The following is a 14,264-nucleotide window of genomic DNA, read 5'->3' on the forward strand; positions in this document are numbered from 1 at the left end:
GAGTGGGACCGAACAAAATGGGTTTCTTGTGTGCTGAAGGCCTGGGAGCCTTCCACCATCGGGAGGAAAGTGTACCTGAAGTACAACTCCTGATGTGGAGAGAAACCTCGCGTGCCCAGATCCCCACCCTCTGGGACCGGTGCCTCCTGCAAGCTTTCGGCTTGCAGAGCCTTTCTCGTGCCAGCCTCTAAAACCTGCTCCCGCCCCGGCATCCTCCTCTCCGAGTGCTGAGATGACTTCTGTGCCAGCAGCGGACCCCGCTAAGGAGACCCCAAACCCTGTTCCCCTAAACACCAAAATACGGACACCACGATTGATTCTCACAGTAGGACAGTCTCAAAAAAAAAAAAAAAGACTAAAGGAAAAGAAAGTCGCAATCGACATGATCCAATTAGTAAATGCCTAATTGAATTAGTGTCACCTCCGTCAGCCAATGGGAGAGCCCCCGGGGTTGTGGGGCCGCGAAGCCCCTCCCTGGCCGCACGTATATAAAGCAGCCAATGACAGGCTGCAGGTTTCCAAGTGGTCAACTTGACCCGCACTTGGGCAGTGGAGAAGGGCAGAAAGGCTATAGCAGCGCTGGTGGGTGGATAGGGACAGAGATCTAAATCTTCTTATTCCTGGGGGGTGAGTGCGGAGGAGGACGGGGGTCCAGAGAGGCGAGAAGGACGGGGAAGGAAAAGGAGAGTGCTTTTTCGGTCAATCTCCACCTCCTGCCTTCAAACCCAGGGCGCTTTCCCGGCGGAAAGGGCGCTGTGTTCGGGGCGCGCGAGCGCGCGCCTTAGCGGCCCGCGTGCGGCCAGGTGGGTAGCCCCGGCACCGGAGGAAGGGGAAGTTACCTTCCCCTCGGAAGAGGGCGCTGGCTCCCCCATCCTGCCTTTATATTAAGGCCGCGGGAGGAGAGGAAGCAGCCAGCTGCCGTCTGCGCTTTGCAAAGCATGCAGTTAGGGGAGCAGCTCTTGGTGAGCTCGGTGAACCTGCCCGGCGCGCACTTCTACCCGCTGGAGAGTGCGCGAGGCGGGGGCAGCGGGAGCGCAGGCCACCTCCCTGGCGCGGCCCCCTCGCCTCAGAGGCTGGACTTAGACAAAGCGCCCAAGAAGTTCCCTGGCAGCCTCGCGTGCGAGACGGGGAGCGGGGAGCCCACGGCCGCCAGCGCGGGGGCCCCCGCGGCCATGCTCAGTGACGCCGACGCCGGGGACGCCTTCGCCAGCGCCGCGGCAGTGGCCAAGCCCGGGCCCCCGGACGGCCGCAAGGGCTCCCCCTGCGGGGAGGAGGAGCTGCCCTCGGCCGCCGCAGCCGCAGCCGCCGCCGCCGCCGCCGCCGCCGCCGCCGCCGCCACCGCGCGGTACTCCATGGACAGCCTGAGCTCGGAGCGCTACTACCTCCAGTCCCCCGGGCCTCAGGGCTCCGAGCTGGCCGCGCCCTGCTCGCTCTTCCCCTACCAGGCGGCGGCCGGGGCGCCCCACGGATCTGTGTACCCTGCTCCCAACGGGGCGCGCTACCCCTACGGCTCCATGCTGCCCCCCGGCGGCTTCCCCGCGGCGGTGTGCCCACCTGGGAGGGCGCAGTTCGGCCCGGGAGCCGGCGCGAGTAGCGGCGCGGGAGGCGGCGGCGGCGGGGCAGGCGGCCCGGGGGCCTATCAGTACAGCCAGGGTGCCCCGCTCTACGGGCCGTACCCTGGGGCGGCCGCCGCGGGGTCCTGCGGAGGACTGGGGGGGCTGGGGGTTCCTGGCTCCGGCTTCCGTGCCCACGTCTACCTGTGCAACCGGCCTCTGTGGCTCAAATTCCACCGCCACCAAACCGAGATGATCATTACGAAACAGGGCAGGTGAGAGCAGCGCGGAGGGGCCCCGAGGTGAATGGCAATTGAGTGACTGACTGCGTGGTCCTGGGGAAGGCCGGGGGTGAGGGAGCTGTGCCCGCTCGCCCAGCGCTACGCTCGGAGGGCGCTTTCCCGCGCGCACCTCCAGTCGGGTGTCCCTCCGGGTCCGCGCACCGGTTTGCGCGCGGCGCTAACGTTACAGCTGCCCCCTCCCCCCCTTCCCTTCCCCTCCCGTCACCCTCGTCTGGACTGGCGAGGAGGCGGAAATGGAAATCGGGGCTTGTCCACAAGGCTGGGTTTACTAGAACCGCCCGCTCGGCAGACCGAGCCGGTCCCCGCATACCCGCGAGGAGCCGCGGCGGGGGAAAGGCGCAAAGCTTGGCTTCCTGAGCGCAGTAGGTGGGCTCCCGCAGTTTTCGGCGCCAGAGTCGCCGTGGGGCGCCTGGGGGAGGCGGCATCAGAGGCTTAGTTGGTCCCGCAGTGCGTTCGGCAGGCCCTGGAGCCGGACCTGGCGGGGTTCGGGACGTGAGAAAGTTCTGACCCCCGTCCGACTGCTAGCGGTGGGTGCCGGGAGAGGGGCGCTCGAGGGGAGCTTTTAACCTGGCGAGTACAATTTAAAAATTTTAGCAGGAACAGCTGAATGTTGCTCTCTGGCCCTTAAACGTAGAAAAATGAATGATTTTTAACATCCTGGTAGAAAAATTAAGGACTTGAGTGGGGAGAGGGTGTGGCAGCACCTCAATGTGGGAAATACTGACTTTGGGGCAAACGGTTTCAGAAAACAGACACGTTCCAAGAGTTGACAACTGGCGTATTTCGCAGAGTTAGGGCCCCTTTCTGTACCGGTATTCGGTTCTTCCTGTAGGCTGTTCAATGTCCTACTCCCGCCTACCCACCCCAGATGCGGGCAGACCTGGCCTGCTTTCAGGCATCGGGACTCAAATCGCTGATCCTGGTTCTGTTCCCTTGCACAGGCGCATGTTTCCTTTCTTGAGCTTCAACATAAACGGACTCAATCCCACTGCCCACTACAACGTGTTTGTAGAGGTGGTGCTGGCGGACCCCAACCACTGGCGATTCCAGGGGGGCAAGTGGGTGACCTGCGGCAAGGCGGACAGTAACATGCAGGGTGAGGAGAGAGGAGGCCCAGGCAGGGGAGGAGCGGGCGGGGAACCCCTGACTCAAAAAATTCATTTAAATCCAACACGTTCCACCCTGGTCTGGGGCCTAGAGGTGTTAGTCTGAGTTTGCTTGATATTGATTGTTTGAAACGGGCGGGGAGAGTGGGAGAGAACTGCCAAGTCACATTTCTTGCCTACCAGTATAAACTTGGATACTTTTAACCATGACCCTAGTCCCCCCCCCCCCACCACCAATTCCTATGAAATGCTCTAGTGGAAAGGGCTCCTGATACTCTAACCTTCACTTGAGAAGGCCTTGCTCAAGGTTGAGTCCACATGAGAACCCAGCCACTTTCCATCAGAGATGTTGCCCTTCCAGCTTTAGAAGGGCCCAAATTGACCTTCAAGGGACATCTCCTGGTGGCTCCCGTTTTTTATTTGGAGGTAGCATTAAGAAGACTGCCTTGTCAAGGGAAGGCAGGAAGCACCGGGGCCCTGGGAGGGCTGTCAGTGGAGTCTAGTTGGAGAGTGGAGAACAGAGTCCTGGGGAGCCTTGTGCCAGAAGACTGTCTCTCAGATCTTTGCCCAGAAGTAACAGACATCCCTCCCCTATGTCCATTTGTAATCAGCCCTATCTGCTTGGGTTTTGTGTTTTGTTTCATTTTCTCTTAGGCAACAAAATGTATGTTCACCCAGAGTCTCCTAATACTGGTTCCCACTGGATGAGACAGGAGATTTCCTTTGGGAAATTAAAACTCACCAATAACAAAGGCGCAAATAACAACAACACCCAGGTAGAGTGACAGAGGACGGGGTGTCTTTTGGCCATAGATGTCTTTCCTAACAAGTTTCCATACTCTTCACTGTATTTGTAATATTTGCAGGTGTCACCTGTTTGCTTACCTAGTTCTGACCTTTTTTTTCCCTTTTGACCTTTCTCATTTTTACTAGATTTCGGTTAACAGTGAGTTGACTGTTAGGAGTGTTAGGAGAAGAAATACTAAAGTCTTTCGGGAGACTTAGTAAACTAAGAGAAAAGAGTGTTTTTCAAACACGCATACCCAGCTAGCTAGGGGTTTAAGTTTCAAAAGCAGCAATGATAAGATCTTAAAAAGTGGCTATAGAACAAGAGAACTGTCGGTGGGGGAGCAAGCAGGAGTCCCATTCCAAGACGTGTAGTTTGTTAAGATTTACATCTAAGAGACTCTTTGGATTTGGCAACTCTTTCTCTGTACCACTTCCAGATGATAGTGTTACAGTCTTTACACAAGTACCAACCCCGACTGCACATTGTTGAAGTGACAGAGGATGGTGTGGAGGATCTGAATGAGCCCTCAAAGACTCAGACCTTTACCTTCTCCGAAACGCAGTTCATTGCGGTGACTGCCTACCAAAACACCGATGTGAGTGTCCTCCTAAACGTCCCAAGAATCTCTACAGCTAGGTCCAGTGTGACAAAGCACTCAACGACTGACTATTTTTCTCCCCTGTCTAGATAACTCAACTAAAGATTGATCATAACCCCTTTGCAAAAGGCTTCAGAGACAACTACGATTCGTAAGTGCAGCTTTTATTCATATTTGCACAGTCATCTTTGAACAGGACATATATAACCAGACACTTCCCAGAGAACGTTCTAGGAAGAGATTTCACATTTGTTTGGGATTTTCACCTATTTTTATTTTTGCATCCCCCCCCCATGGCTAATCTTGCTTTGGAATTTTCATGGAATGATTTTGTTCATTTTTTAAATAAAGATTTTATTTATTTATTCATGAGAGACATGCAGAGAGAGAGAGAGGCAGAGACATAGGCAGAGGAAAAAGCAGGCTCCAGGCAGGGAGCCTGATGTGGGACTTTGGGATCACTCCCTGAGCCAAAGGCAGCCGGTCAACTGCTGAGCCATCCAGGCGTCCCTTTTGTTCATTTTCTAAAGCAATGTTAAGGGCTCTAAAATGAGGAGGAATTTTTTTTTAACATTTGAGTGGCGATTTGAAATTTTCATAATCTGCATTTATATGCCATTCATTTGATCCCACTTTTTTAGCCTCTTAGGATTGGGTATTATTACTCTTTCTCTTATTATTATTATTATTATTATTATTATTTTACATAAGAAAAACCTAAAACTAAGAGGATGTCATTTTTACAACATTAAACAGTAAGGCCCCACCAGACCATTTACATGTGGGATTTCTAACACCATAGCCAGCATTCCTTCTGTGACACTGACAAAGGAGAATTGCACTGTTCTCCAAGTTCTAGGACCTGGAAAGGCAGATTTTTCTATAGTTTAAATACCTAGAGCTTGGGAGGAAACTTGTTTTGTATGAGCCAACGGTCCAGCTGAAGTAGACCAGTGCATCTCCTACCTCCATCCCTCCACTCCAGCAGACCAGTGCTCCCAGTACAGCCTACTATGTGAGCTTTTTTGATTTCTGGGAGGTGGTTATTTGGGGACAACATTAGGGTTTTTTTTTTTTAAGTGTTTCTCTTTATATTGTAGCATGTACACCGCTTCAGAAAATGACAGGTTAACTCCATCTCCCACGGATTCTCCTAGATCCCATCAGATTGTCCCTGGAGGTCGGTACGGCGTTCAATCCTTCTTCCCGGAGCCCTTTGTCAACACTTTACCTCAAGCCCGATATTATAATGGCGAGAGAACCGTGCCACAGACCAACGGCCTCCTTTCACCCCAACAGAGCGAAGAGGTGGCCAACCCTCCCCAGCGGTGGCTTGTCACGCCTGTCCAACAACCTGGGACCAACAAACTAGACATCGGTTCCTATGAGTCTGAATATACTTCCAGCACCTTGCTCCCCTATGGTATTAAATCCTTGCCCCTCCAGACGTCCCACGCCCTGGGGTATTACCCTGACCCAACCTTCCCTGCCATGGCAGGCTGGGGTGGTCGGGGTTCTTATCAGAGGAAAATGGCGGCTGGACTCCCATGGACCTCCAGAACAAGCCCCCCTGTGTTCTCTGAAGATCAGCTCTCCAAGGAGAAAGTCAAAGAAGAAATTAGCTCTTCTTGGATAGAGACACCCCCTTCCATCAAGTCTCTCGATTCCAATGATTCGGGGGTATACACCAGTGCTTGTAAGCGACGACGCCTGTCTCCTAGCACCTCTAGTAATGAAAATTCACCCTCCATAAAGTGTGAGGACATTAACGCTGAAGAGTACAGTAAAGACACCTCAAAAGGCATGGGGGGGTATTATGCTTTTTACACAACTCCCTAGAGAGTTATTTTAACTTCGTCAAAATGAGCTCACTTTTTGCAGATGGACTTGGTGGTGTTTTTTTTTTTGTTGTTGTTGTCTTCTTTGCCTAGGTTTGCCAAAAAGACGTTTGCATTCCACCTTGATGCATCCCGTTTTGTGCAATCCTCTAAAAGAAGGTACCAAAGCTTTTTGATTGCTGCAGGTAACTGAAATGAGCCTCGCCATTTTTTTTTTATTTTTTAAATAAAATTAATGAAGGACTTTAAAGCGTTTTTAAAATTCGAAGGTTATTTGAGGTTCTGGATTTATTTATTGGAGGCACTAAACATTCCGAGAATCGGGCTGTGAAGATTTGAGTGCTGAGCGCTAGCCAATGGGTCAAAAGCTTCGGTTCTCGTTTCTATTTGTAACTCTGTAAGCAAGGAGAATCCCAGAGTGGCAAGGTGTTTTGCTTCTGGAAGAGAGGGCTGGGCCTTAAGCTTCAACGGGGGACTTTTTGCTGTTACTTTCTGCTAGGGGCAAAAGATGCTAGGCCTGGGAGGTGAGAAAAACCTTATGTGAAGGTGCTGGCTTTACCTGACTGACTTCCTCCTAGGCTTTTGCGGCAAGCCATGTTTGCCCCTAGTTCAGGACTGCTTCACTTGCTAGTCCTCTGCTAACATGCTGGGGTGGCTAGTAGGACTCAGGAGAGGGCAGGCGAGGGAGTCGCCAAAAAAGAAAAAAAAAAAGAAGAATTTTAAAGTGTACAGTTTTGTGTGTGCTTAGATCCACTGTAGAATAATGTGGGATATATTGTACAAATAGCCTCCTTATGTGTCTGAGATTATGTAAAATTGGTGCTTTGGCTTTGTAAAGAATTCACAAATCACCCGACAGCAGTTGCAGGGCCAGGGGGATAGGTTCTCTCATCATCTGGGATATTGGGGAATATTCTGTTTACTTCTTAGATAGTTAAGAATGTATTCAGCTACTCTGTACTAACTTGAAACGTGTTTAATGAAAACTCCTACTTCACCCTCTTTCTTTGCCATCCCCTCTACCCAGCTCCATAATGTGAAGAAACTAAAACCGGATGCCACAGCTCCTATAGGCTTTTTAGATACCTTGGATTTTTATGTACAGTCTTAGTCATTTTTAATAAATGTGGTTCATTAAGGGAACGGGCAGAGCTGTCTTCTGTATTAAGAGTTTTAATCTTTGTTTTAAAAATCATTTTGCTTCCTCCTCCACCCCCTCCAGCATGAACACTAAGTCCCCTACCCCCACCCCCACCCCTTCTCCCCCAGGCTCTAGAATCTGTAAGTGGACACTGTAGTCACAAAGGGGGTGGGGTTGCTTTTGTTTATCTTCTTTTTTTTTTTTTCTTGAAGATGAATGGGTTTATTTCCTCACCCCACTGGGAAGTCTGGACAATGGGTATTGGGCCTGCCGGCAGGGGTGAGGGGAGAGGAGAGGTTGCAGACATGCAGGATTGCCCATTGCTGGGCTTAACCTGGCCTGGAAAAGCTCAGCTCCCGGCCCTTGGACTCCGGGCCCTGCCTCGGCCCGTGACCACTTGGTTCTCCGGGCTTTTTCCTAGGCTCTCCTGGGGCCACCCATCCCCGGACCCACGTGGGCTCCCCGGGAAACCCCGTGGCCCTTTGAGCGCCCACGGGTTACCGGTCCCTGAAGCGCGGCGGGAAGCGGGCCGCCCACAACTCCAGTGTCGGCTGCAACCTGCGGCTTCTCGGTAGCGGAGCCCCCGGGCGCCCCCGGGCGCCCCGCGGGCGTCGCGGGCCGCTCCCTCGGCAGCTGCTGGCCGCCGGGCGCTGCGGGCAAACCCGGCCGGGACGCCGGGACGCCGCGGGCCAGGGGCGGGCGCGACACTTACAAGTGAGGATTCCGGTGGTCCCGTGCAGCTCCGCTCTGCAAACAGCGTCCGGGGAGCGCTTCGCCCGGAGTCTAGCTCCGTTTATTTGGCTCTCAATCCCCAGGAGGGCGAAGGCCACCGCATCCCCCGGCTGAGCCCTGGGCCCGCCGAAAAGTTAAACCCAGGAGTGGGGCGGAGGGCCCTTTGTCCCCCAGCCAGACGTCCCGCCAGGCTTATCAGCAGACGGCTTCTGGCCCAGCTTGCAAACCCTTCCAGCCCCTTCCTGACCCTCCCGGGGTAAAGGTCTGCCGGGAGGGTCATTTTGCTAAACTGCGTGGCGCGGAAATGCAGCTGCTAAGAGGATTAGCTGCTGGGAGGCGAGCAATCAGCCGGGACCTCCTCCTCTTCCGCGCCCAATTAAGGCCGCCAGGAGCCTCTCCCCAGCTTCCCATTCCCCGCACCCTCCCTGCGCCCGCCCGATTCTTCCCCCGCCGCCCGCGACCTCGGGGGCCCGGACTCTTGCCCCGGGTCTGTGACCGTGTCTGTCCAGAACGCTTTGCCAAAGCCGCCCGGAATTTCACGACGCTAGAAGCGAAAGCTCGGAATCTGGTTTTGTGTATTTGTTATGTTTGACAGATTCAGCCTCGGGCGGGAGGGCTTGCAGCGCCCCCCAACCTGGACAGCGCCCCGCTCGCCCCCAAGGGACCAAAATAAGGTCCTGGGAGCTGCGACGGAATTTCGGAGCGGTGCTCCGCCCTCTAGAAAGCCCGAAAATGCTCATCGCCGCGGGGATAAAGCTGACGCTGGCCCCAGTCTATTTCGAGTCCTGTATATTTTTGCACCGTACAGTAAAAAGAACCTGGTACTTGTGAAAAGTCCCTCACAGTGTTTAATAGAAACGTAAGTGGCTGAGTGGCCCCAATTAACACCTTGTGATAAGGCATTCCTAAGATGGAGTGTCAGACACCAAATTGTGAAGAGATGTATCTAATTAATCCTCCTAGGATGACACCGATAAACAAGCCTCTATTTAAATAAAGATCAAGGGCTCGGCGCCCCGCTTGTTTACATTCCCTGCCGGGGTCCCCGCGTTTGCACCCGCGCGGGGCGGCGCTCCCGGGCGCAAGAAGGAGACCCCGGCTTGGGGTCCGCTGCTCCGCCGGGGTTCGCTCGACCTCGGTTCCTGCTCCAAACAAAAGCGAATAAACTGCAATGAGAGAGCCCAGAGGAGAACGAAGTGCAAAAAGGACCCGACTCTGAGTTGGAAATGGTGTTGCCATCGTCCACGCTGTCCTTTACATAGCCTTTTTTTGTTGTTGTTAGTTAAAAAAAAAAAAAAAAAAAAGGCTCCCGGGTAGCCCCTGGAAGTCTTTTCTGGTTTGGGAAGAACTCGGGGATGGAGCCTCCCTGCGCTCCCCACCCCGCCCCAAGGTCGCTACCCTTGGTCCCAGGTTCCTCCCTCTGGGTGCCGACGCTGCGAATCGCTGGGGCCTGGGGTGGGCTTCCGGGCAGTGGGGTGCTGAGCCGCCCACTGGGAAAGGCAGGAAGAGTAGGAAAAGAAGGAAGCGATGGGGGAAGCTGCTGACTAGTGCGCCGAACTGGGAACGGGGGCCGGGGTTTGGAGCCCGCTCGGAGTCTGCAGCAAAGCATCTCCCAACTCCGTGATGGAAAATTTCAAGCTAGGGATCAGCTTTTGGTCCTAGCCTCCCTCTGCTCCAGACACCTTTGATTAGCTTTAAACTGGTGTAAAGGCAGACTCGCAGGCTTCCCTTTCCTCTGCAGTCTCTTCCTTCTTTCTGAACCAAACAAGTCTCTCTCTCTCTCTCTCTCTCTCTCTCTCTCTCTCTCTGGAAGGTGCTGATGATGCAGTTTTTAAAAAAAATTTTGCAGGTGTAAAGGAAACGCACCGGAGTAAAAACCATTCCCGCAGGTCCCTTGATTTTAATCGAAATTGATCCTCCAGTGGGGGACAGAAATTAAAATCACTCATTTCCCACTCGCCTGGATGCTGGCTGCATCCTTTTTTTTTTTTTTTTTCGCGTTCGCGCCGCGATGTCCCCCACTACGTTGCGCGCCCACTGCACAAGTTTGGCTTTCCACCTCGCGGGGATGTCGGCGTCACCAGGAGGCGCTTTTTAAAGACCATTTGCAAGACTGCAATGAGCCCGATTGAGTCCGGTTCTGTGACATCCCCACCCCTCCGTCTCCCATCCTTCAAATGCAGGCTTTCGGGTGTTCGAGCTCCGGCCCGGGTGGTCTCGACCCCGCGCAATCTGTCCACCTGCACCTTTCCTCGCCGGGGCGGAGGTCACCTATCCTGCGACCCGCGGAGGCCTGGGCTCAGCGCACACCCTCGGGGTCCCCGCCTTCCCGGACCGGAATGACGCCTGAAGTTACTACGGACATTTTTTTTTTTTTTTTAACATGATGAGGACGCTGACCTTGAGGGCCACCGACTTTTCCCTTATTATGGCTGAAAGGAAAAATAAACCTTCTCTCCTAAAGGTCTCTTTATCCCTTATTCTTTTCTCCCTCGGCCCTAGGAGCCCTTTGCGCTTCGCAGAAGAGGAGCATCGAGGTCCCCAGGGGGAGGATTTAGCTGCGCCACGTACGGAGCAGAGCCTTAGAGATGGTCCCCCCAGGGCGCGGGCTCCCGAGGGATCCTCGTCCAACCCCCACGCGCGAGTCACTGCTTGGTTTCGGCAGCAGGGCGTGCACCCTCCACTTTAATCCCCCACCTCCAGGTCTCCTTAAAAAGCCCTAAACTTGCTTCTATAAGCTTGTGGAGGCAGCAGGACTCGCACAGCAACTTCTCTAACTTGAGGTGCGACTCTGCTTTCCGCGCGCAGGCGGAGCGCCTTGCCCTTGGCCCTCGCGTCGCGCCGCAGTTTCCGCGCCGAGGGGCGAGCGCGGTTCTCCCCCGCGCGGCGAGCAGCCTTCGCCATCTGGTGGCCACCGCGAGTACCTGCCCACCCGGCCGGGCTTCCCGAAGTCGCTGTTCTGTCAGGTCCTGGAGAATAATAGACAATTATTTTCTTTATCCCGCTCCCACTCTTTCCCTTTAAAACTCCTTGGTGTGGGGGGAGGAGGAGCCTACAACGTGGAATTTCTAAGACTCTAGTTCTGGACTGTGGCTTCCTGGCAGCAATTGCCCTGGGCTTCCCTGAGTTTCATCCATTTCTGCAAAGTGGGGATTTGAACAACATGGATCTCTCTCAGTAGTACCCAGGAGGAGGAAATGAGATGGTAAATGGACTGATTGCTAAACTTGCGTAGCTCCAAGTATTAGTAGGTATTATTAATGACCGGCTTTATACATGATATGTGATGGTAAACTCAAATGCATTGGCAAATGATTCTTCATTAATTAAAAAAATTACAGAAAATTTCAAACATACACCAAAGTAAAGAGCAATGGGCCCTCATTTATCTTCTTCCAGATACAGATATCTGTCTTCCAACTCATGGCTGCTCTTGTTTGCTCCAATAATCCCCACCTTATTCACAAATCCCAAAAATCCTGACATCTAATCCATGATTATTTCCATACTTAGCCCTAAAACACAAAGATTCATATATTATATATATATATATATTATATATAAATTGATCACACTCGCAGAATTAACAATCTTTTCTTAGTATCATGAAATATCCAAGCATGTTTCCCTTATTGTCTCAGTTTTTGTTGTTGTTCCAGTTCGTTTGTTTTTTGTAGTTGGTTTGTTTGAGTCAGGATCCAAATAAGTCCCACACATCTGATTGATGCGTCACTTCATTCTCTCAATTGAGTCGTCTTCCCCTTGCTCTCCTCTTTTATTTCTCCTTAAAATGTATTGCAGAAGTCATTCATTTTGATTTTCTAGGTTCTGGATTTTGCTAATTGCATCCCCATTGTGAAAACATGATCCTTTGGCCCTTGGGTTTCCAGTAAAGTGGTAATTACACATGAAGACTTGATCTGATTCAAGTTCTATTTTTTTTTAACAGAACTTTAAAAAAAGAGATTTTATTTATTTTTTTCATGAGAGACACACAGAGAGAGCCAGAGGGAGACACACAGGCAGAGGGAGAAGCAGGCTCCATGTAGGGAGCCCCACGTGAGACTTGATCCTGAGTCTCCAGGATCACACCCGGGGCGGAAGGCGGACCTAAACCATTGAGCCACCCAGGCCACCCCAAGTTCTATTGTTTGACAATATTTCATAAAGGTAATATTCCATCAAAAGGCTCATGATGTGTGGCTTGTCTCTCCTTGAGGCATGCCGTTGTCCATTGATGATTGTCCACTAGATCCATTATTTCATTAAGGGTTTCACAAAGGAAATAAATTTCAGTACATCTGTTATTACCAATGACATATACACAAGAAACTTTAATTCGATGACACTTTTTTAAGACTTATTTTCCCCATATTTTGGGATATAATTGAGATATGATATTTTTTAAGTTTAAGGGGTACAATCTGATAATTTAATACATGTATATATTGTGAAATGATTACCACAATAAGGTTAGTTAACGCTTCCATCACATCGCATAATAACCACTTGTTTGTGTGTGTGAGAACATTTAAGATCTACTCTCTTAGCAACTTTCAAGTATGTAATACAGCATTGCCAACTATGGTCACCATGCTGCCCTATGCTTGATCCTCAGAATTTACTCATCTTATAACTGGACTCTTCATAGTCTTCCACCTTTTGACCAACATCTCTTGATTTTCCTTTTGTCCCTGCTGCCAACGCCTGGCAAGCATCATTTTATTCTCTATTTATTTTCTTTTTAAAAGATCTTACTGATTTATTTGAGAAAGAGAGATTGAGAGAGAGAATGCATGGGGGGAGGGACAGAGGGAGAAGCAGACTCTCCACTGAGCAGGAAGCCCGATGTGGGGCTTGATCCTCCCCAGGATCATGACCCCAGCCGAAGGCAGATTCTTAAACTACTGAGCCACCCAGGTGCCCCTTATTCTCTATTTCTATTAGTTTGGCTTGTTTTGATTCCACATATAAGTGATATCATTCAGTGTTTGTGTTTGACTTATTTCACTTAGGAGAACATCCTCTAGGTTGATCCATGTCGTCACAGAAGGAAGGATTTTCCTCCTTTTTAAATAATCCATTATATAGTATATATTATATGCCAGTTTTTTATTATGCATCTATCAATGTACACTTAGGTTATTTCCATACTTTAGCTATTATGAATGATATTGCAGTGAATGTGGGGGTGCGGGTGCAAGTATCTCTTCAGGATAATGATTCTCAATGACACTTTGAATGTGACAGAGTAAACCAAAAAGCCAAGGTCTCTGCCTGTTATATATCACCACAAGGAAACAGCTGTGGCCTTCTGGGGAACATAGGCCATAGAAAATTGAGTGAGAAAATAGACAAAGTGCATGACTTGGCGAGATTTAGCAGATGATACACATTTATTGCAACAGTTTGCTACACACAAATTGCTAAGAAATCACATAAAACCAGCATATAACAAAGTGATAAAATATGTTTCCATTTGCTTTTGTACTCCCAGGGAAAATTATCAATTTCCTAATCCACTTACAGGTATATTTCAGGAATTGATAAGGTAAAGCATCATATGTGGATCATAGTGATAAAAAGGACTATCAAATAACTTGATGATTGTTCTAGGGAGGTGATGATGTCATCCATGACCCTTCTCAGGGTTCTCGGATCAAGCCCTGAGTCAGGCTCCATTTTCACTGCAGAGTATGCTTGAGATTTTCTCTCTCCTTCTCCATCTCCCCTTCCCACCCATGCTGTCTCTCTCTCTCTTCTTTCAAATAAATAAATCTTAAAAAAAAAAAAAACAGCTAAGCCTGTCATGAAGTGATGTCTATTGTTTCCTGAACTTTGATCTATCCTCAGCTCTGGGGTAGTGAATGCATAGAATCCACAGAATATATGTCCTATATCCTACATAATTGCTGGTATTTTCTGATATTCTTAATATTAGCAGGCAAGTTTTATCTTTATCTTATAAATCTAAAATCCAAAAACATTCTTCAGCATTTTACTTCTTGCAGGATTCCACCTTTTTCCTGTAAAAAAAAAAAGAAAAGGTGATTATTGATCTAATGAATCAGCTAATTAGACTGTGCTCATCACTAAGTATTTAGAAGGCTGCAGTTAAAGACCACATAGCGGCTGCAGAAAAGCACAGAGAAACATGAATTGAGGTAGTGTACAGAAATGCTTGTGCATGCTTGTATGTGGGAA

General features: G+C 50.6%; 1 protein-coding gene across 2 annotated transcripts; it reads left to right on the forward strand.

Moving 5' to 3' along the window:
• The first annotated feature begins 938 nt into the window (after nucleotides 1-938).
• EOMES (eomesodermin) lies at nucleotides 939-6,188 on the forward strand. Of its 2 annotated transcripts, none has more exons than XM_055321539.1 (6): nucleotides 939-1,828; nucleotides 2,797-2,951; nucleotides 3,616-3,737; nucleotides 4,188-4,346; nucleotides 4,439-4,500; nucleotides 5,450-6,188. In XM_055321539.1, exons 1-6 carry the CDS (start codon nucleotides 939-941, stop codon nucleotides 6,186-6,188), a joined length of 2,127 nt encoding a protein of 708 aa, XP_055177514.1. The 2 variants fall into 2 exon arrangements, with proteins under 2 accessions (XP_055177514.1, XP_055177515.1); XM_055321540.1 differs by having other exon boundaries at nucleotides 5,507-6,188.
• Nucleotides 6,189-14,264: the final 8,076 nt, after the last annotated feature.

The sequence above is a fragment of the Nyctereutes procyonoides genome, unplaced genomic scaffold, assembly GCF_905146905.1.
Source record: "Nyctereutes procyonoides isolate TBG_1078 unplaced genomic scaffold, NYPRO_anot_genome, whole genome shotgun sequence".
Lineage (NCBI taxonomy): Eukaryota > Metazoa > Chordata > Mammalia > Carnivora > Canidae > Nyctereutes > Nyctereutes procyonoides.